Here is a 20535-nt window from a genome sequence, read left to right on the forward strand (position 1 = left end):
GTTTTTTTTTGTTTATGGATCAAAAACATCTTTTTATAGAATCGACGTAGACACGCAACGGTCGACACGCCGGTCGACGGCGGCGGGGTGGTGTTTTTATTAATCTTATCAAAGGAGGCAAATAATTAAGGGATAGCAAGGTTTTACGCTTTTGGGTTGACGTGATAAATACGGCTCGGTTTGACGGATTTGGTTTGTATAGGAGATTGGGATTGGTATTGAATGGGTTATAATATGAATAACGGGTTGTTTTCAGGTATCGACATTGCTGTCAAGGCGACAATTATCGGTGATGGCATATCACGGAAGCTGGTTTTCAGTACTGACAGAAATAAACTGCTGTCCAAGGAACAGATCATTAAGGAAATTCGCACTCATGCAACGGAACCTCAATTGAAGAGCACATTGACCTCGTGTTCGACAGAGGACATTGAATTGCAGAGGAAGAGTAAGAAATCAGGCCGTTATGTAGAACTTGCCTCCGTTGATGATTTTTCCAGTTTGAAAAGGAGTCTGACTGTGAAGAACCACCTGAAATTGAACGTGTTCATCAAGACTGTAGCTAAGGAGGAAAAAGAAGGTATCGATTATACTGCAGAGGTTCAGAAGATTCTGAAACGCATTGAGGATCTATTTAGCAGCAACGACAACAGAAATCTAAGAAATTTGAGCAACTCGATCTCCGACAATTTGAGCAGCTTGGACATTCTTAAGTTCTTGGGAAGCTTGGTGGACACCAATTTGTCCAAGATCATCCTGAGAATGAACGAGCCTTCCAAGAGTTCTGAATTCAAGTCTGCCTATATAAATGTTTTCTGCGACGGATGCGATGCTCACATTACCGAGACCCGGTACAAATGTACGCAATGTGCAAACTTTGACCTATGTTCGAATTGTGAGGCCAAAAATGTGGAGATCAATGGCCACACGAGTCAGCATCAGCTGCAGAGAATTGATCTTGCTTGCGAATCAGGTTCCGATCCGATTAACGAGACGTTACCTAGGATGGACATGGACTCCATGTCTCCATTGCTATCTATCGAATCAGCTCATGTTTATGATAAGAATGTTTCAGACGAGCTATTAAAATTGGGAGCAAACAATGGCGAGAAGCTCAAAGAGTTGACTTTTAAGTGCGCCCAGTTCGATTCTCTTTTAGAAATGGTGGACGCTCCCGAAGATGAAAAGATTGCCCTTCTTGTCCAACTGATCGAAGATCACAATATGTTGAAAACCTGCAACCCAGGTAGCATAGGCATCGAAGTTTCTTGCACGAAGCAGGATTCGGGGAATTTTCAGTTGGCCCTTAAGAATCGGCTTTCGCGCGATATCTTGAAACCCGAGCTCAAAATATGTGCTGGAGAGGTCAAGAAGACATTCATGATCACCTCAAATGTGTTTAAAAGCGGAAGTACTCGGTATGTGACGCTCGATGTTGCAGACTTGGGTGATCCGTTTTCCAACACCAATTCAATTCTGAACGGCAGCCTAACTTTCAGCACAGAAGTTTGGGAGGACCAGGCACTGGTCGCAAAGGGTGGCTTAGATTTCAACTCCGGAAAGGCCGTCTCTTTGCTTGTTGCTCTGGGTGATCTGAAATCCGTGCCTAGGGAACATATGGAAGAAACGGACAGCACCTTGAAAGAATCGGAGCCGGAATTCGTTATGGTGGATGGAGATCTTTCTGACACATGTCACTCAGCAGACGACACCTCATTGATGGATGAGTACGACATCCTTTCTTCTGCCGACTGTGAAGACTAAGGCCGTATATTTTTGTGTGGCTTTTACTGGAATTCGGTATTTTCCATAATTGAAAAAGCCGGAGATCAGAACGATAAGGATTTTTTTTCTTAAATATACAGGCAAGTAGGATAATGAAAAGATCGACATAATGTTTGTGCTCAAGAAGTTTCTGAATAGCTCCGACGCAACAGTCGACGCAGTCTCGAAGATTGTGCCGGTGTCAAACGAGCCCGCAACATGCGACGCGTCCGAGTGTCACACCCATTACTCTGCCTCTTGTTTCAAACTGTCGCCCGCTGCCGTCTCTACGCCACTTTGGGAGAGTGCCAAAGCTCCTGAATTGCATGTTTTGGTATCTACGGGTAAAACCGATTGGAGCCACGACCCGTTTGATGCTCGGAACACCGTATTGGCCAAAATCTCTCATACTGTCAATGGCATAATATCCAAAAATTTTAATCTCTCGACAAAGATCAACACTACTTCCTTGGCTTTGAATACTCATGAATTCGAGGCCTACAGCAAACAGGAGAAATGTGACGTGCTGCTCATGCCATACTTCGTGTGGTGCAAGGGCATCACCATAGACAACTGTGAAGCCGTTCTGAAAGAGCTAATTGGCACATTTGTCAATCAACAGCCGCTTCCAGAATTAGTGCATGACTGCATCATTGAGAGAGACCAGAGTAAATCATACATTTTGCTCTGTTCCCATCGTACAAGAGATAAGAAATGTGGCATTACTGCTCCTATCATGAAGAAAGAATTTGACTCCCAGCTGCGTGAGCTTGAGCTATATCGAGATCCTGGAGATGACAGACCTGGTGGAGTTCCAGTGATTTTCGTAAACCATGTTGGAGGCCACAAGTTTGCTGCTAATGTGCTTATTTATAATCGCGAGGGAGAATTCGTATGGTTTGCGCGGTGTACTCCTCTTAATGTCAAGCCAATACTACAAGAGACCATTGGCAAAGGAAAAGTATTCCCCGAGCTGGTGAGAAATGCTCGCCAGTATGCTGTCACGTGGTGATTCTTATTTATGTGTATTTGGTGTAACACAGCTGTTGAAGTACCTCAGTATGTTTAGTCTGAAAAGCGCCGAGTCTCTGGCCTCAGGAGCAAGATCTTCGTTCAACATTTTCTCCAGTCTAGCAATCTCTCGAGGAATGAAGTCGTAAGGGCCGTTGACTAGACTGTTGATGAGCTTCGTGTAATATCTGATTTCTTTGGCATATTTGTGCTCCTTCTTGAGATTGTTAAGTGCTTCTGTCAGTTTATTGGCTAGCTTCACACGCTCTTGTTTTGTCGAGCCAACAAATGTGGAAACCAGATCGTCCAAGGAGTGTAGCAGGCCAGCGTCTGGATGAAGTCCACCGTCCTCGGCTCTGGTGGTACCAGCTCGTTCGTTGACAAATTCAGTGAATGCTGCAAGAGTTCTTGGGCCTTCATAAATTTCTGGGTTTTGCCAGTCTCCATTTTTGATGTAGAGCAAGGTAGGGAATGAGCGAATCTGAAACTTTTCCTTGATCCACTCCGATGGCTCGGGATCTGTGACCTGAACTTGTCCAATGATAACAACGTCAGAGTCACCTTGGTAGATTTCTGCAAGTTTCTGCCAAGTTGGCTTGAGTCTCTTGCAATGGCCGCACCAGTCTGCGGTGACAGCAATAAAAGCATCTTTGTGCCCGACAATATCCTCAATGTTCAAATCATTCAGCTTCACCACGAGAGAAGGGGCAGAGCCAGGAGGTTTCACACCAGTGTGGGCAGAAATGAAGTTGGTGAAGGACTCCACAGATCTGGCGCCCTCAAACTCTATGGGATGCTGAACGTCGTCCTTCTTGAAGAGTTTTATCGTCGGGTATCCATCGATGCCATACTGCTTGCCCACCTTTTGGTGTTTGTCGGCGTCAATGCGAGCGATTTGTACATTTGGCTCTTTCTCGTAAGCAGTGGCCAATTCCTCCCAAACAGGTTCCAGCTTAGAACAGTGGCTGCACCACGAGGCATAGAACTTCACCAGAGTGTTTTTGCCCGAGTTCAAGACCAAATCATTGAAGTTGGACGTATCCAGCTCCACCACTGAAGCAAGAGCCGTCGTGACAAACAGGAAAATGGTAAGTCTTATTGTTGAGACGTACATTACAAATGAACGTTTGATTTGGGCTGTGCTAGAAAAAATAAATTTCATTTCTTCTGCCATGCCCTCCAGGACCTCTAATCTCTGCGAGCGCTGCGAGGCCAGCAAGGCCGTAATGCGCCGGCCGAAGAACCTGCAAAAGCTGTGCAAAGAGTGTTTCTTCCATGTTTTTGAGACAGAAGTCCATCTAACGATAGAGAAGGAAAAACTATTTCAGCCTGGAGAGACGGTGGCTATAGGGGCTTCTGGAGGAAAGGATTCCACAGTATTGGCTTCCATTCTCAAAACTCTGAACGAAAGATACAACTATGGAATTCATTTGGTGCTTCTTAGTATTGATGAGGGTATTGTAGGATACAGAGACGACTCCCTCGCAACAGTGAAGAGAAACCAGCAGCAGTATGAAATGCCTTTGGAAATCGTTTCTTACAAAGACCTATACAACTGGACGATGGATGAGATTGTATCATGTTCAGGGGTGAAGTCATCGTGCACATACTGTGGTGTTCTAAGACGACAGGCTTTGGACAGAGGAGCAATGAAGCTGGGAATTAGTCATGTGGTAACTGGGCACAACGCAGACGATATGGCAGAAACGGTGCTGATGAACTTACTTAGAGGAGATACCGCGCGCTTGGAGAGCTCCACCAACATCACAACAAAGTCCACAGGATCGCCAATCAAGAGATCGAAACCGTTCAAGTACTGCTACCAAAAGGAGATCGTTCTCTACGCTCACTACAAGAAACTCGATTATTTCAGCACAGAGTGCACTTATGCGCCAGAAGCGTTCAGAGGGACTGCAAGAGTGTTGATGAAGAACCTCGAAAGCGTGCGGCCTTCCTGCATTTTGGATATCATTTACTCGGGGGAGCACTTTAAACTGAAGCAGAGGAAGAAAAGACCGGGGCCTAAAACACCTGCTCTTCAAGACCAAGAAACGGAGATTCGCTTGGACGGTTCTGTGTCATTGCAAAACAACGGAAACCGTTGCGAAAGATGCGGATATCTGTCTACCAACAGAATATGCAAGGCTTGTCTATTACTTCAAGGCTTAGAACTGAGCAGGGCCAAGCTGAGTATTGCAGCGGACGCAGTTCCAAAAGTTGAAGAAGATCAACTTCAGCGTAGATTGCAGCATCTTTCTTTCTAAAACTATAAATAATACGATTTCCCCGAGACACCCTCGAGTTCCTCCAGTTGGTCATCGGTGAAGAATTTCGAATCGATGTGCCAAGTGTCCTGACGGTTCTTCTTGAACTTTGACAAAATGCTCTTGGCGGTTCTTGATATAACACCCTCATAACTAGAACATCTTCCTGCCACCAACCAGAGGATATTTGGCAGCCATTTCGGAGGAGGCGAAGTGTATGGGAATGCGTTCAATAATGCACCCAAGCCTAGCGTGGCCCCATGGACTAGATTGAGTTCATCAAAAGTCAGCTTCTTCCCCTTCACACGGCGGTGTGCATTGATAATCTCTGTAAACTTGGAAATGTAGCTCTCAATCAATGGTTGCATCTCGAAACTCATCGAACCGTGCACAATGGCAGAAAATACAGCCGCAGCCTGTTCCTTCACAGACACAGGGTTTGAGTACAAAAACGAAACAACCTTCTCAATTAGCAGAGCCCTTTGTTCAGAGGTAATGGTGAGGTACCGAACTGTGTAGTAGCTCTGAACAATTGTCAATAAGTGCTCTTTTTGCACCATATTTGGATGCTCTAATCCAAAATTGTTCACAATCAGATCAATGAACATCTTGGTCTGCTCCTCGTCGTAACGGATAGAAGCAATCAGGAAAAACATCACATTTGTATTCAGAGGAGCCAATTGACATACATCTTTCATAGTATCGAGCTCAAAAAGATGAGGCAGGATGTAGTCCTTGAGGTATGGTACAAGCAACACTCCATACGAAGTTTTCAGAACATACAGCAGCAGCGTATGTAGCCCACGAACGTGAAACATGTACTCTGAGTCCACAATCTCCTGAGTAGAAAGACCTCTGATCGTGGTGCTTAGTTGTTTCACTCTTTCGAGATAGGAAGTTAGACACTCAGCAAACACAGCAGGCATCTCAAAGGGTAAGAGACCCATTCCATTTGGGTTTTCGAAACAGGCTTCGAGCAGTTTCTCTTTATTGTTGAACGACTTGATGGAAGTGTATGACAACGTATCAAATAGGATAGCAGCAGATCTTTCAGAAACGATCTGATATGGATGTGATAGCGAGGCAAAAAATCTCCGAGTGACTCCATCAAAGTCGTGGTAGCGGTTCAATGCAGAAGACATGTATGATTTGAGGAATCCTATTCTGGACGAAAGATTGAAGGGGGATGTGTCACCCGATAGAGGAACCTCAAAGTCGCATATGACAGACACAACCTTAGGAGCTCGCCGGCAATCAAAATGAGCAGGTAGCCACCAGCAAAATACTTTCCAGATTTTGTGCGTGGATTGGGTGATGCCGGTCTTGAAGACCTCCGCCAGTTTTGCAGAAATTGCCTCATCAGTTTCCTCTAGGTGTTTGGAATTGTACTTGTTGGCTAGCAGCAGAGCGCAGTAAACTTCACTTAGTGCCACATGAGATTGTTTCTCCTCCTTGTTGTAGATCTCATTACAAATATCAAGCCACTCAGAGTACTTCATGTTGGGGGTGTAGCCATATGAGGATATGAGGATAATCAAGTAGAGGAAATAGACTAGGTCGGGCTGGAACTCTGCATTTGCTTCTCCTTCATCCATGTGCAACTTGAGAATTTCCAGGATCCATTGTTTGGTGACCAGCTGGCCAAAGGCCTGGATTGTCTCAGAGTCTTGTGAATTGAGGTTTAGCGATTCGACTGACTCATTTTTGACAACTTCCATCTCATTGTTCCAGCACAAAGTAGATATCCATAGCTTGTTATCTATGAAGAACCTCGGATGCTCAAAATTTGACATTTCCTTGAAAAATTCCTGTGGTTGGTCCATGCCAATGATATCGGAAATTGCGCACACGTTGGCCAAACGGAATGAGGGAGAGAAAAACCCTTTCAAATCATAGTTGATCGTAGCCCGTGTCCGTGTTGCATCCAGAATAGAAGATAGCCAAAGAATGCAGTCTTCGGTGATTTCTGGATGAACTCCGTTGATCGATTTGCCAAGAAGAACAAGAATTTCCCTGTTCAAAGGTATTTCAAGGTTCGACTGCACGTCGGCTAACAGCTCTAGAACTTTGAGTCTAAATTTCCAGTGGAGCTCCGCTTGAGAGCGTTTCAGTACGGAAAGCTCTAAACGCCTAAGACGGTCCATAATCAGATGTCTCTTGCGATCTTTGGCACATCTTAAAGCTTTCACCTGAAGCGAAACTGTTGGCGAGGCTGGCTTGATGAAGTCAACCAAGCTATGATCGATCATGCAAACAACACTTGGCACCAAAATATGGTCTTTCATGGAACCATATAGCTTCATCGCCAACGAGTTCACCTCTGAATCGTTGACTTCTAACGAACGTGCCAAAAGGTCTTCATACTTTCCGAAATTGTGAAGGCTTCTTTCTGCAAAACCTTTGAATTTCTTAACCAGAAAGAACCTCATCGCATTCTTGAGCCTCTCTCTATCTTCATTGAGCAATGCCACTTCCCACTCTTTGAAAATACCATAGACCAGATTTGTACAGTTCAGAATCTTGTTGAGGGCGGAACCTAGGACCATCGTAGCATTCTGTGCAGTTTCATTGTACCTGCTAGCAGCTAAGGAAACAAGATCTTTGATCAACATCTTGTCCGTATCCCCTGGAAGCCTCGAAGAGCGCGAGATCGACAGTCTGTTGCAATGATAAATAGCCAATCGGGCACCAATGACCGTTCTCGTGTACGGCGAGTTCACATGCGGGATGTTCAAGAGGTCCACTAAATGGATATGGTCAATGAAAAGGGGGTTCTTTGATCCAAAAGTACCGCAGCTTTCTAACCAGCACTTAATACAATGGACAACCTGTTGACAAAGCTCAACGGCACCGTCTTGTAGCATTAGGCACTTGACCAGTCCATGCAAGCTTTTACCGATTCTCTCACGAGCACGATGCAGCTTCATGTACGTCGGATCACAGTGATTTGTGAGCTGGTCGCGTCCTTCGTAGTGGTATCCAAAACTGTAGAGCACCGGAGGTCTCTCGGTGAGATAGCCAGCCAGACATTCAGGATCAGGCACAGCAGCAGGCGTAACAAGTCCGCTTGGAGACTCTGACTCTGTTGGAGGACTATTAGACTCCACCTCTGATCTCAAGCGGTACTCGCCGTCTGTATCCTCCATAGCTTCTTCATGTGACTCGTGGTCCATGTCACCCTCCAAAGTCTCTTTCATCAGATCACCAGTGACATCCCTGCCTAATTCTATTGGTTCGGGAGAATTCTCCATCTCGACGTCAACTTTCTCGTTAGACAACGATACCAATGAGGCGGAGGATGAAATAGCAGTGGATGAAAGACTATTGAACATAAGCTTGTTGGCACTGAAAGAGTCCGTACTAAAGTTTGGATCGAACAAAGTGCATATACCAGCCAAACAGCTTTCTAACAAGTTGACGTTGAATTCTATTCTGTCAGACATTGTAAGTGAGATCTTCTCATCTGCATCGAAAGCTTGGACAAACTCATCGATCTCAGTCACAGCCAACGAAGTCGTGAAATCAAAAAACTCAACAGCTTGCTCTATGCTCTTCGCCGAAGGAACATACCAGGAAAAGTCCAAGTGATCCGAGTCGAATCTAGATTTCTCAAATTGGAACCCTCCCCAGCAGCGTTCATCCACAGGTCCGTTCTTGTCGATCCAGGACTGAGGAATCAGCCTGCGTTCCAAAAGTCTTGTCAATGTAGTGCCTGCGAGGATTGATTCAGGAATGGTAGTGGCAGCAAATGCGGCCTCACCTCTCAGTTTGATGAGTCTGTTGGAGATCAGATCCCTCATCTCGCTGAATGTTTGTTCGTCGAGCTCGCCGGCCCCAAGAAGAGAGCCAGAAAGGAGCTTAAGATACCATGTGAGCCGAGCGTCCTTGGCGAGGATTTCCTGTGTGCGTGTGGCACCCGCACCATGGTCAATTTCCTCATTCACCTGCTCCACCAAGTACTGGTAGAATCTAGGGAATTGATTTGCTGGGTCTCTTCTGATGATGAGTTCAATGATGTTGAAGAAAACGATGGCGACCGAATGTTGCACATTGTTGCTGATATATCGGTAAAAAGAGTCGGCTAGGATATTGTACATCTCGTCAGATAGTGACTCGACCAATGAGTCAAAAGTCTGTGAGATATAAACACTAGCCCGCGTTTCCACTTGTCCATCATCCTCGAGACTGGGCGATAGTTCCAAATATTTATAGCATTTCTCAGCAAACTCTTTGATAAAGTCTCCAAAGGAGGATGAGCTCGACTTGAGAGCTTCTAGCTCAATGTCAGGATCAAACACGAACTGGTCAGGAATTTCTTCACCGTAATATAACTGGCGCGGAGCACCTTCATAATACTTTGCCTCCAAGTGTGCCAGGTGTTGCGTTGTGAAGTCCAATGCCACAAGGCCTCCGTCGCCTTGACCCTGACTCAAATCTGAAATAGGCACAACAGCAGCAACGGACTTAATGAACTCCAACGTGAGAATCGTTTTTTCAGGATCATTGGAGTCGATACCGGGAACAAGCATCGAGAGAAGTCTGGGGATGTGGACACGGTAAACGGGTAGTTGAGCCATATACCTCACTAAAACTGTCAGCTCGTGAAGAACCACATTGATTCTGTGGGTAGAGTTGACAGATTCAAAAGAATTATAAATGTCCAATAACACATCGTCCAGAATCTTCTTTGGATTGATGAAGGCTAGTATTTCCAAAGCAGTAATATACCTCTTTCTCTGCGAAAGAGACTTAGATTGGACTCCAAAGTGTATCAGCGGCAAGAGCATGTCAATAAATTGCTCCGTGATTTGAGGCGAGAGTTTGATGTCTTCTGGAAGCTTAGAGTAGTCGTCCAAGTATGAGTAACGAAACGACTTGTCTTCGTTTTCCTCGAGCAGTCGAATGTGGTACACAACGACCATTCTCTTGACAGCCTGGGATAAAAGAACGGACCACCCACCCGAATTGGAAGGATGCACCAAGGTATGCAAAGCTCCCCAGAATGTTTTGAGCAAGTCCATGATGCCGTCCTTCTCAAGCGCATGTTTAGAGGTCATGGAATTGATAATCATTTCAATTAAGAGTTTGATGTACTGTGAATTTCTCTCATCTTTCCTGAATGACCTGGAAGTTAATAACAACTGATTCATGATGAACTTGAATTGTTCCTCGGTGAAGACACCGTACTTGCCCATGATGACTAGGCTGGGGTCGCTGGATAGAACCTTTAGCACCTTATCGGATATATTGGCGATGACATTTAACAGAGAGGTAATTTCTGGAGTGAGGCGTTGAGATGTCCAACACGAGAAGAAGAATGGCAAGTAATGTCTTATATCCCTATGGTCGTAGAAGACACGCTCCTCTTTGAGAACGGGCTTCTTAAGCACAATTGGCACCAGCACAGCCATTTGAACAAACGAAATGGAGACTGACTGGTTATTGTACCTCGACATGATCTTCTCCATAATCTGAGGGACACTATCCTCGTCGAAGAAAGTGTTGATCTTACCGGCAAACTTGACCAGGTGACCAAACCTGCGGTCGTCACTGAAATGAGACGAGCCACTTGCATCAGGCATGATGCTGTTGAGTTCTTCATATAGCGGTTTCCAATCCAGGCGGAGACCCTTTTCGTACAAAATGTCCTTCTCTTTCAATAAGAGAAAAACAACATTCACGTAAAACGGTATGTTGATCTCTTGTCCACGAGAGAGAATCACGGCGTAGAAAACCTTGACCAGGGCAATGTTCAGCGTTGCAGGAATTACCAGACCCATTCTCAGTAGATTCTTCAGCTCTTTAGTCCAGTGCTTAAGACTGATTATGGCCGCAGATTTGACGTGCACATTCGGCACCGGGGTAGATGCAAATTGCTCACCTTCCGCGTCCGAGGGATAGCTTTCGTCATAGTCCTCGTACAATTCGTCTTCATCGCTCTCTGCATCTTCGCGCTCGCTTTCCGTTTGGTTCAAAGTCTCATAACAGTCTTCTTCGTGTTCCGTTGATTCAACGTTGGTGCTGTGACTGAGTATCACAGATTTTGCTTTCTCAAAATCGGACACACTAATGCTAAGATTTCCTTTGAGATCTTCGCTCTCAATAGCAATATACAAATGTTTCACAATGTGACTCAAGTACTGATACTGATCTCTAATGCTCTCCGTCTTGTATGGGAGCAACTTTTTTGGGTTGAGCTCCTTCTCGACTCTGGTAGCAAAAAATGGCGAGTTCTCATCCAATTGAAGCCTGATCGTCTCATCGTCGTCGTAAGGAACATCCAAGCCATAGTTAATAAGTGTTTCTGTCTCCTCAGATGTGTCGTATTGCTTAGAAAGTCCTGGAACACTCGCATTCTTCCTGCTGTCAGGAAACGTGTGGTGCAAAGAGGAGTTCATGCGGTTCATGTTAGATGCTGAGACAGATCGTGAAAGAGGAGAACTTTCCCGGGGAGAGTTCATCAGATAACTCCTTATTTTACTATAGTCTGTCATTTTGCAAGCTGTGAATTCTGATTTCGGCCAATTGATTAGCAAAAAAACCAGAGTATATCCAGAGCTAGCGAGGAGTCACCTTATGGACGTCAGCTGCGCAAGAACACAAATTGAGCTTCGGGAGCTGATGACTTCTAACACTTAAATGGCAAAAAAAAAACGCCCTTGAATCTGATATTTTTCTAATCTTATGTAAATGCTTATCAACAAAAAAAAAACATAGCTGGTCAACCCCCGACGCCCGCAGCGAATGCGACAGCCCAGAGACGAGACATTCCATTGTCGAGCCATTTGTATTGGAAATCTGGGGCTGAAAAAAACTCGTACGATGATTTTGGGTCGAACAACGCCCTGTTCAGCATCAATATGCCTTTCCAGCCGTCGTCCAGGCTACCAACCACAGAGCTCAGCTGCTCGTTCCATTCTTCTTGGACAAACTGCGGATCCCGGATATAGGACGAAATCGGAGTGATTGGAAGCATGTGGATGCCGTGAATGTACTCTTTGTTCATGCCGAAGTACGTGGCATGGTCGATCTTGTTTTCAAAGAGTATACCCGACACTTTGTTGGCCTTGAAGTTTGCAGGAACCACAGTATTGTCCGATCTGTACAGCATGTACATGTTCATGGCTCGTTTTTCAATCCCCAAGATGAGGCACGCCAAATTGTCCAGCCGGCTGTTTCCGGTAACCACACCCCAGAGCTTTATCCCGTAGTAGCAGTGGTAATCCTCGCTGCTACTCTCTTCGTCTTTTCCATCTCCGTGTGCAAAGAGACCGTTTGCAAAGCTGTGGCCGTTGAAAAAGTCAAAAGACCGGAACACCGGGAAATAAGGGTCTTCGCTGCTTGGGTTGGCAACGTCTCTGATCAGTGTCTCAATCCAGGCTTTTGAGAAATTGAGGAAAGAGTTGTCCCCATAAAATCTATCAGCCAGAGCCACGAGAGCTGCTGCGTGGATATGGTACCCGTAGTGGAAGTGATGGTCGTTGTAGAAACAGTTTCCAAAGTCAACGTAGAAGTTCCCGTCGCTCAGACCGCCGGTAGATACCACACCTTTCCAATTGGTCTCGTAGACCAAGGGAGCCTGCTGCTGGTTGGACACAAATCTATGGAAAGCGCATTTCATCTTGCCGAGCTGTTTTCTGGCGAGCCCGGCGTCCTTCAGAATAAATGCCACCACATATAGCATGAATGCGCCTTTGTCCAGGATTTTGCCCGCAGTGTACATGGAGTCTGTGTTGGAGGCATTGACAACATCAAATGAGTCGACCTCCTCGTTCGCAATTTGTCTAATGCGGTCAAGCTTGTCTTGAGAATAGCCTGTGAAGCCGTGCAGCTGAGACCACGGCTCAAATTGGAGCTCTGCCGGGGGCAGCTGCTCCTCCATGACAAAGCGCGTCGTCAAATAGGCTTTCATCGGGCCCTTGCATGTGGAGTCCAGAACCATGCTGACGGCCTCCGAAGCAGTTGACTGGTCGAAGGCGGTATACTGGTGCGGAAGAGCCCATTGGATGGTCTTGCCGCTGGCAGAGCTACCCTCCAACTTGTACTCGAAACAATATCTTCCGGCTCCATCAACGCTGCCTGAAAGCGTCATGTCAACCACGTAAGCGCCTGCCGCCGCGTCGTACGGTCGCTCGTCGCCGCTGAGTTTGGCGACTTGCACGATTCCTGGCACGGTTCCAACCACAGTGTTCGGGTCTGCTAGTTGCAGGTCTGCCGAGGAGTAGATCACCCAGTTGGTCTGGTCAAACAGCGTAGCAACATACTTCCTGAGTCTGGAGGCTCCCCTCTGCTGGAAGCTCTGTATCCCGACTTTGCTCTTGATCATAGGGCTGACATTATCGTAAAGTGCCGTCACAAAACCCATGCCCTGCACCAGCTTGCTGGACATGCTTCCGTTGGAGCAGGTGAACTTGACACCGCAGCTAAACCGCTCACACTCGCCGACTAGCAGCTCGTGGCCACGCTGGAGTTGCTGCGAGGTCAACAGCAAAGAGCAAATGCCAACCGGATTGAAGAAGTACTTGACGGGGTTGGCATTTGGGTCATCGCCAAACACTTTCTGAGAGTTGTCGGTGTGCGAAATCCCGAGCCCGATAAAGCCCGGATCCTTGCTGTACCACACGCTGTATGGATGTGTCCACACTGGAAGCGTCTGTTCGCCGACCAGCAGGTTGCCATAGAAGTTGTTTGTCTGGATTGGCTTGTCCTGCTTGTAGAACCTGGGGAGCGGGACCGGATGGACAGATCCGGAGGGCAGGGCCGGGGGCTCGCACGAGATGGGGCGAAACAGGTCGTTCGAGGCCTTTGGACCCCCTCGGGCCGCTATCTGCTGTCTTCCGTAGTCCCTTGGCGGAATTGGTGGAGGCATTGCAGGAGAACTTCCTCGGCTGTGTAATTTCAGTAAATATTTGGGCACAGCCTGAAATATCTAAGAGAATTCACATGAGTCAGGTAGTCAAGATCTGTGGACTCAAGTCTGTCGCCGAGGCGGAAGTGGCAGCTAGCAGCGGGGCGCATCTGCTGGGAGTGATTGTGGTGCCGAATAGAGCAAGAACCGTGGACCCTGAGCAGGCGAGACAGATAAGTCAGTTGTGCAAGGCGAGACGGCGGTCGCTGGGGCGCGAGTTTGTGGACTCCAGAAAACTCCTTGAGCATCTACGAAAATCAGACGCTAAAGGGCCCGACTGGTTTCGGCACTGTGCGCGGCTAATCATCGAGAACGGGCCATACTTGGTCGGGGTATTCAGAAACCAGCCTTTGGACGACGTCGTGAAGCTGTCGCAGGACCTGGAGCTGGACTTTGTGCAGTTGCACGGGTCAGAGGATTTTTCGCTCTATGCTAATCACCTTGATCTGCCCGTAATCGCCAGATACGTGCTCAGCAAGCCCAACATAGCAGAGGCTACCAAAACGCACCTACATGTACTTCCGCTGCTGGACTCGGAGCTCGGGGGCGAGGGCAGGGTCATCAACTGGGAGGACGCCGAAGAGTTTAACAGGCAGTACGAGGGCGTTTTCCTGCTGGCAGGCGGCCTCAACCCAGACAATGTGCGCCTGGCGTTGTCGGTGCAAGGATGTCTGGGGGTCGACGTGAGCGGCGGAGTGGAAACGGACGGGGTGAAAGACCTTGACAAAATTAGGCATTTCATTGCCACTGCCAACTATGTAGAGAGACTATGTAACTAACCAGAGATGAAGAACCACTTGTCAATCGACTTGTCAATAGGAGCAGCCGGTTTAGGATCGGCAGCTGGGATGCCAGCGTCTGCGGTGGTAGCACTGTTGTTCAAGGTGGTGTTGGTGAGCTCGATGTCCTTGACAGTGCTCTCGCCAGCGACCAGCTTCTTCCAGGCGTTATTACACTCGGCAATGACCTCCTCGGCGTACTTCTTGTTCTTGCATTCGCCGGAGAAAGCAAACTGGTTCTCTGGCTTTCCGTCAGGAATCTTGTAGATTCTGAACCACTCGTTGGTGGCTCTCAGAAGACCAGGCAGGTGCTTCTCGACATCCTCGATGTCGTTTAGTTTAGGAGCCAACGGGTCGTTGACGTCGATGACAATCACCTTCCAGTCGGTCTCACCCTCGTCGAGCAGAGCCATCACACCCAAAACCTTGACCTGCTTGACCTGACCCGGGTACGACACAGCCTCGCCGATCTCGCACACGTCCAGTGGATCGTTGTCGCCAGCGGCCCTGGTCTCTGGGTGGATCACAGTAGGGTCTTCCCAGGTCTGTGGGAAGGCACCGTAGTTGTGGATGTAACCGTGGTGGGGGAAACAGTTTCTCACAAATCTCAATTTGCCCTTCTTGGTATCCTGGATGATCGGGTTCAGCTTCTGCTCCTTGGAAATTTCAAGTTTGGCGTTGGTCCATCTTGGAACCTCAACAACCATGTTCAGAATTTGCTTGCTCTCATCAGCATACAGCGGGATGTCGTGGAATGGCGAGATTGGCTTTCCGTCCTTCTCAAGGTACACCTTGTAGTCCAGGGTGTTGGCAGCACCAATTTGTCTCACAGAGTAGGTCATTCTTGGTATTGAATTTTTACAACTTGTCTTTTTCTCGAATATGACGGTGGATGACGAAAAAACTACACCTCAAGCCAGCAGGAATAAAAATCAGCTCTGGATTACTACCATTAATACACATACCGCAATTAGGAACATTAAATCTCGACAACACAAGGAAAGCTAATTGGGGCCTCATCAGGCCTTCTGGACATCTTTATAGTCTGGTGGGGGGCCAGTGTACCGGTTCTTTCCGTTGTCTTCCACAACGGCGTTCTCATCGCTGATCAGCAGCTTGCCTTGGCAACGCTCCACAAAGCTTCTGCTCAGGCCCTGGCTGTCACGCGCGATCCAAAGGTATGGCTCATCCACTGAGGCAGCCGGATCTTTGAACGTCAAATCCTGATCAGGAACTGGGTCCTGCCACGAAACAGGAAGAATCGACCTGACGTAGTTGAAGCTCAAGTAGGTTCTTGGCTTGAAGTATCTGTTCACGTATCCCTTGACGAAAGACGGACTAACGTAGCGTTTCGCGTCAAACTTGTTGACCTGCTCTTCTGTAATATTAGCCTGGTTAAACGGCCTCTCTTCGTTGTCCAGGGTTGCAATCTTCTCCAAGTCGGTAGCAGCAGTAGGGCTGTCGCTGGCCAACGATTGCTGCTTAGCGCCTCCTTCGTACTCAGAGAACTTAGACGACTCAGAGCCGTCAGCAACGAAGTAGTTCGCGCCTTCTTCCTGGATTTGACGAAGGCCTTGGTCGCTCATTGGATAAGCGCCCACAACGCCTCCGTTGGCCTCTTTCATCGCACCAACTGGCACGGTGTCGAGAAGAGGCTCAAATTTCCATCTGCAGTAAAGATGCGCAGCAACGGTAGCTGCCAACATCACTGCCTCCAGAACCACGCACGCCCAGTTCTTTGGCATGACAAACAGGGCAATTAAACAGAGCTCGGCAAGATACAAGCCCACAAAGACTTCGAACAGGGCCAGTGGGTAGTTGCGGCCGCGGTTATCAACACTGCGATCGAGAACGTAGTTCAGATTGTAAAGATATGCGACATAAATGAGGAAATACGCGATGGTGGTGAAGGCAATGATGATGGGCGAGATGATCGAGTAGACAAGCATAATGACCGTGAAAAGACCGAAAGCAGCGTATGTGGTACCCCACGATGGAGTTCCCAAAGTGTGGTAGCGGTTCCACTTCTTTCTTGGTGTGCCATCAAGTATTCTTCCAAGGAAGAAGGAAAGAATCAAACCAACTATTTGGGCCAAAGCACCAGAGCTGATCGAAAGACCTTGCAGCAACATGTACGAAATGTAGAAGTTGGAAGCAGCAGGCAGCTTTTGACCAAGCAAAGACATAGCCTCCGATGGTTTCTCAATGACCTCAGACACAGAAGACGCAGCAGCAGAGGTACATGTGGCAACTAGGAAGACCTGAACCACTTGGAAGCCGTAGTACCATTGCTGAGTCCAGAAGTCAACGTTTTGAGCTGTCATGCATCCGCTGAGCTTACCCATCTTTCTGATGAATGGTGGGAGCAACATCATCAGCACAGCAAGAGCAATGGTTGGAAGCAAAGCTGTGATGATACCCATAAGAACGGATGGCATGTTGTTGATGAAACGCAAGAAATGCACTTTTTCAGTTAAGTAGTTGATGTTGGAAATTGCGCCAACAACGGCCACCGGAATGGACCAGAAAATAATGGTCAAGGTCAGGACAGTGATTGCAGTGGAGCGCTTACCAGCTCTCACCTTGGCGGTGAGACCAGAATTCTCCCAAACAACATCGTCAGGACTAATAGAAGTGAATCTTCTCGAGTACTTGAGCTCTTTAGAGTATGGCACACCCTGGTACGCTCTTTGCAGCTCCAGATGATTGGCGAATTCAATGAAAACGGAGCCAGTCTTCTCGAAACCGTCCGGATACTTCAACTGTTCATCGTTGATTTTCTTGTTGTAATCACCAATTTCATCAATTCCAGTAGTGAACAGAGACTTCTTCTCCCCGTAAAATGGAATCCGAGAGTCCCTGTAAGTTGGAAGCTTCTTCTCTGGAATGTAGGAGGTGATTTCGTTGGCTGGTTCAGGAACTGGCTTGTTCTTTTTCACAGCTTTAGCTCTGAGCTTAATAGCCTTACCAACGACCTTCACGATGCTGTTCTCAAGTTTGCCAGAGAGCTTTGTTCTCTTCTTGACAAGGTCTTGCAACTCCTTAGTGTCTCTAGTGTACCAAACGTTGACAGCAGCTGGGAACAGTCTGTGCAAAGTGTCCTCGTCTAGCATGGAATCTGGAACATTGTCAATAAACAGAGTTTTGGAGGAAATCAAGGACGAGTATAGCGGAGTGGTCTGCAAAGCGTGTCTGAAACTAGTGTAGTAGATCAGCTCTTTGTAGATTGTGTAAATGACCAAACCGAAAAACAGCCAGGAGCAGAACACATGAGCAAAGGATCTCCATTTTCCAACATTGTTCGAGTAGGAAATGATATCAAAGCCTTTCTGGTGAGCACCGCCAGTTGCATTGACGGAAAAGAGCACTGGCCATATGAATAAACCACCCACGATTCCTAGCGAAGCGAAGGTCAATATGTAGCGCAGGAAAAAATAACCGTCGACGCCAGCCTTCTCAATGATGTAAGATTCCGGTTTGGAGAGAATGAACGTGATCCAAGCAAAGGCGCCTCTGGGTTGTGGGTCCGCCTTGAGTCTGCTAGGAACAGTTTCAACCGTAGATCTTGGCTGGTACACTCTTTTGAACTTGTCTTTGCAGACAACAAAGACGGTAAGAAAAACAGCGAATATAATCAAGTTCAAAATCAGTGAAGACACGAAGGCCGACACAGACGAGCTTTGAGTCTGCGAAGCCATGACTGTTCGGGAGACTTTGAACTAAATTAAGCGAAAAAAAGATTGCTCTGAATATGTATGAGAATATATATATATAGGAAGGTTTTGTTTTTGCTCTGAATATGTATGATAATATATAAATAAAGGAAGGTTTTGTTTTTTGACGTTAATGCCGGTCGCTACCAGCCACTACCTCTTGAAATCTGAAATTGTATTGTTCTCAAAAATTAAAGTGTCTTAATAGTGGCTTTGCTTGGGTTTAAAACGGTAATCTGGAACGGCTCCTCTGCAGTACTTTGTTCTGAAAGTCATCAAGATAGATGGTATCTAGCTTGCTTCCTAAGCTTAGCAAACTAAGATGTGGGATAACTAGCTGGTCGCCTCATGCCTGGACACCAATTTACACCGAATGTCATGCATAGCCACTCGATTTATGCAAGGAAGTACGTTTTTAAAAAGATTTCGCATGCATAATAGTGAGAAACATTAAACAGCAGTAAGGAACACCTTCCAGAACGTAACACTGGCTGCTGTTCTTGCAAAACCAGGAAGACAGCTGCATCCAAGCCTAGTTCTATTGTCAAATTGGTTCATAGCTTACCCAGCAACGAGATGAACAATACCATGCGCGTGTCGATTTTCTTGCTCACTTGGCTCTTGCAGCATATAAGCTAAGCAATTTTGGTACGAATTTCAGGTGAAAGTTTCCCTGACCAGCGGTGTTCGGATGTTTTCTTTTCGAGTGCCCGAATTGCTGGTTCTTCTAACCAGCCACCATCGCCACAGCCAACCCACAAACTTTGTTTGACTTTTTTGAAGTCAACGTGCTTGTTAATATAAACAGATAAGATAATAACCTCCTTTGTCACGACAAACAATTTGGACTAAGTCCAGGGCATTGGTTCAACAAGTTTCATTTTCAGCCCTCTGACAATATGAAGGTAAGCGTGCACGCGAGTTGATTGCTTTTCCAGTAACTAACGGCCCAGTACATTGACGAGTTTGACATCGAGCTTGTCAATCAAGCGCTCAGTTTTGACACAACCGACATGCACATCCAAGGAACGGTTGACCTCTTTACCACTAAGCCAATTGGCTCGGATCGCAAATTGTACAAAACTATCGACCGCTTGTACTGCAACAGCGTGCAGCAAGATAAACAAGCGGAAGAGAAAGGCAGGGCTAACAGCGATGTTTCGATGAGCAGTTCGCCGCCTAAAGACGTGTCATACATATCTCCTGAATTTATCCGTTTGAAGAAGCGCTCGTCCAGCTATTCGCACCCGACCCCGAAATCGACTGCGCGTTCGCTTATTCAGAAAGACCCGGTCCACAAGTCGCGCTCTCGCTCATTTCATTCGCCATATATGTCCCCTCCGAAGTCACTCCCGAAGTCCAATGGCTTTGATAAACTACTGAACGAGGAGCTGGACAAAATACCCATGTTGGACGACCAGTATTCACCGTTTGGGCCTCTCAGCCAGCAATCGTCGAGACGGCTTTTTGCGTACCTCATTGCTATTCTGAACTCGGTGTACCCGGACCACGATTTTTCGAATGTCCAGCCAACGAATTTCACGCTCTTACCTTCGTCCGCAGAACTGGTGCAACGCATAAACTCGCTCCTCATATCGCTTGGCAAGTCGTCGGGACTCAGCTGGATATGGCAGACGATAAATACTCATATGGATTTAGATGACTGCACATGTTTTCAGTACGAGCCGGCGCAGTCGTTTCTGAATGACTTGCCGGGCACTTTATGGTGCAACATGTACTTTGCGTTCAACAAGAAAAAAAAGCGTGTTGCCTTTATCAATTTTTCAGCCACAGTGTTGCAAGACACAGAGACTGCGATCACGTATCGCAGGACTAGCAAGGTGGGCACGCTCGACGAGGAAGCTGGCAAATTCGATGAGACGCAAGAGGAGTATGATTTGCGATACTCCCTCGAGGGATCTTCGGAGGCTATCTACGAAGACGTATTTGAAGACGACGACTACGATAACATGGACGAGGAAGGAGACGAGTCCTCTGCTAAGGTCGCTGGCGATGTAGAACTAGAATAGATCCTCGCTTATATGTAATAAGGCTGTGCAGGGTGACGCGCAAGATGAAGAATAATTTAGGGAAAA

The 20535-nt window shown here is 47.0% G+C and overlaps 10 protein-coding genes across 10 annotated transcripts; 5 read left to right on the forward strand and 5 right to left on the reverse strand.

Moving 5' to 3' along the window:
• Positions 1-222: 222 nt before the first annotated feature.
• On the forward strand, positions 223-1764 carry KL911_002900 (uncharacterized protein; the record flags this gene model as incomplete). The annotated part of the gene is made up of 1 exon (XM_043198021.1): positions 223-1764. One exon carries the CDS (start codon positions 223-225, stop codon positions 1762-1764), a length of 1542 nt encoding a protein of 513 aa, XP_043054498.1.
• A 130-nt stretch (positions 1765-1894) lies between these two features.
• KL911_002901 (uncharacterized protein) lies at positions 1895-2776 on the forward strand (the record flags this gene model as incomplete). Its single annotated transcript, XM_043198022.1, has 1 exon — positions 1895-2776. One exon carries the CDS (start codon positions 1895-1897, stop codon positions 2774-2776), a length of 882 nt encoding a protein of 293 aa, XP_043054499.1.
• A 3-nt stretch (positions 2777-2779) lies between these two features.
• On the reverse strand, positions 2780-3889 carry KL911_002902 (uncharacterized protein; the record flags this gene model as incomplete). The annotated part of the gene is made up of 1 exon (XM_043198023.1): positions 2780-3889. One exon carries the CDS (start codon positions 3887-3889, stop codon positions 2780-2782), a length of 1110 nt encoding a protein of 369 aa, XP_043054500.1.
• A 58-nt stretch (positions 3890-3947) lies between these two features.
• KL911_002903 (uncharacterized protein) lies at positions 3948-5039 on the forward strand (the record flags this gene model as incomplete). The annotated part of the gene is made up of 1 exon (XM_043198024.1): positions 3948-5039. One exon carries the CDS (start codon positions 3948-3950, stop codon positions 5037-5039), a length of 1092 nt encoding a protein of 363 aa, XP_043054501.1.
• Positions 5040-5041: 2 nt separating this feature from the next.
• On the reverse strand, positions 5042-11446 carry KL911_002904 (uncharacterized protein; the record flags this gene model as incomplete). Its single annotated transcript, XM_043198025.1, has 1 exon — positions 5042-11446. One exon carries the CDS (start codon positions 11444-11446, stop codon positions 5042-5044), a length of 6405 nt encoding a protein of 2134 aa, XP_043054502.1.
• A 314-nt stretch (positions 11447-11760) lies between these two features.
• KL911_002905 (uncharacterized protein) lies at positions 11761-13908 on the reverse strand (the record flags this gene model as incomplete). Its single annotated transcript, XM_043198026.1, has 1 exon — positions 11761-13908. One exon carries the CDS (start codon positions 13906-13908, stop codon positions 11761-11763), a length of 2148 nt encoding a protein of 715 aa, XP_043054503.1.
• Positions 13909-13982: 74 nt separating this feature from the next.
• KL911_002906 (uncharacterized protein) lies at positions 13983-14709 on the forward strand (the record flags this gene model as incomplete). The annotated part of the gene is made up of 2 exons (XM_043198027.1): positions 13983-14616; positions 14681-14709. 2 exons carry the CDS (start codon positions 13983-13985, stop codon positions 14707-14709), a joined length of 663 nt encoding a protein of 220 aa, XP_043054504.1.
• A 13-nt stretch (positions 14710-14722) lies between these two features.
• On the reverse strand, positions 14723-15568 carry KL911_002907 (uncharacterized protein; the record flags this gene model as incomplete). The annotated part of the gene is made up of 1 exon (XM_043198028.1): positions 14723-15568. The coding sequence occupies one exon, from the start codon at positions 15566-15568 to the stop codon at positions 14723-14725; it is 846 nt and encodes a 281-aa protein (XP_043054505.1).
• Positions 15569-15745: 177 nt separating this feature from the next.
• On the reverse strand, positions 15746-18424 carry KL911_002908 (uncharacterized protein; the record flags this gene model as incomplete). The annotated part of the gene is made up of 1 exon (XM_043198029.1): positions 15746-18424. One exon carries the CDS (start codon positions 18422-18424, stop codon positions 15746-15748), a length of 2679 nt encoding a protein of 892 aa, XP_043054506.1.
• Positions 18425-19452: 1028 nt separating this feature from the next.
• Positions 19453-20469, forward strand: KL911_002909 (uncharacterized protein; the record flags this gene model as incomplete). The annotated part of the gene is made up of 1 exon (XM_043198030.1): positions 19453-20469. The coding sequence occupies one exon, from the start codon at positions 19453-19455 to the stop codon at positions 20467-20469; it is 1017 nt and encodes a 338-aa protein (XP_043054507.1).
• Between the last annotated feature and the right edge of the window lie 66 nt (positions 20470-20535).

Source organism: Ogataea haglerorum, assembly GCF_019207285.1.
Source record: "Ogataea haglerorum isolate 81-453-3 chromosome Unknown 81-453-3_NODE_7_length_556738_cov_96.333754, whole genome shotgun sequence".
Classification (NCBI taxonomy): domain Eukaryota; kingdom Fungi; phylum Ascomycota; class Pichiomycetes; order Pichiales; family Pichiaceae; genus Ogataea; species Ogataea haglerorum.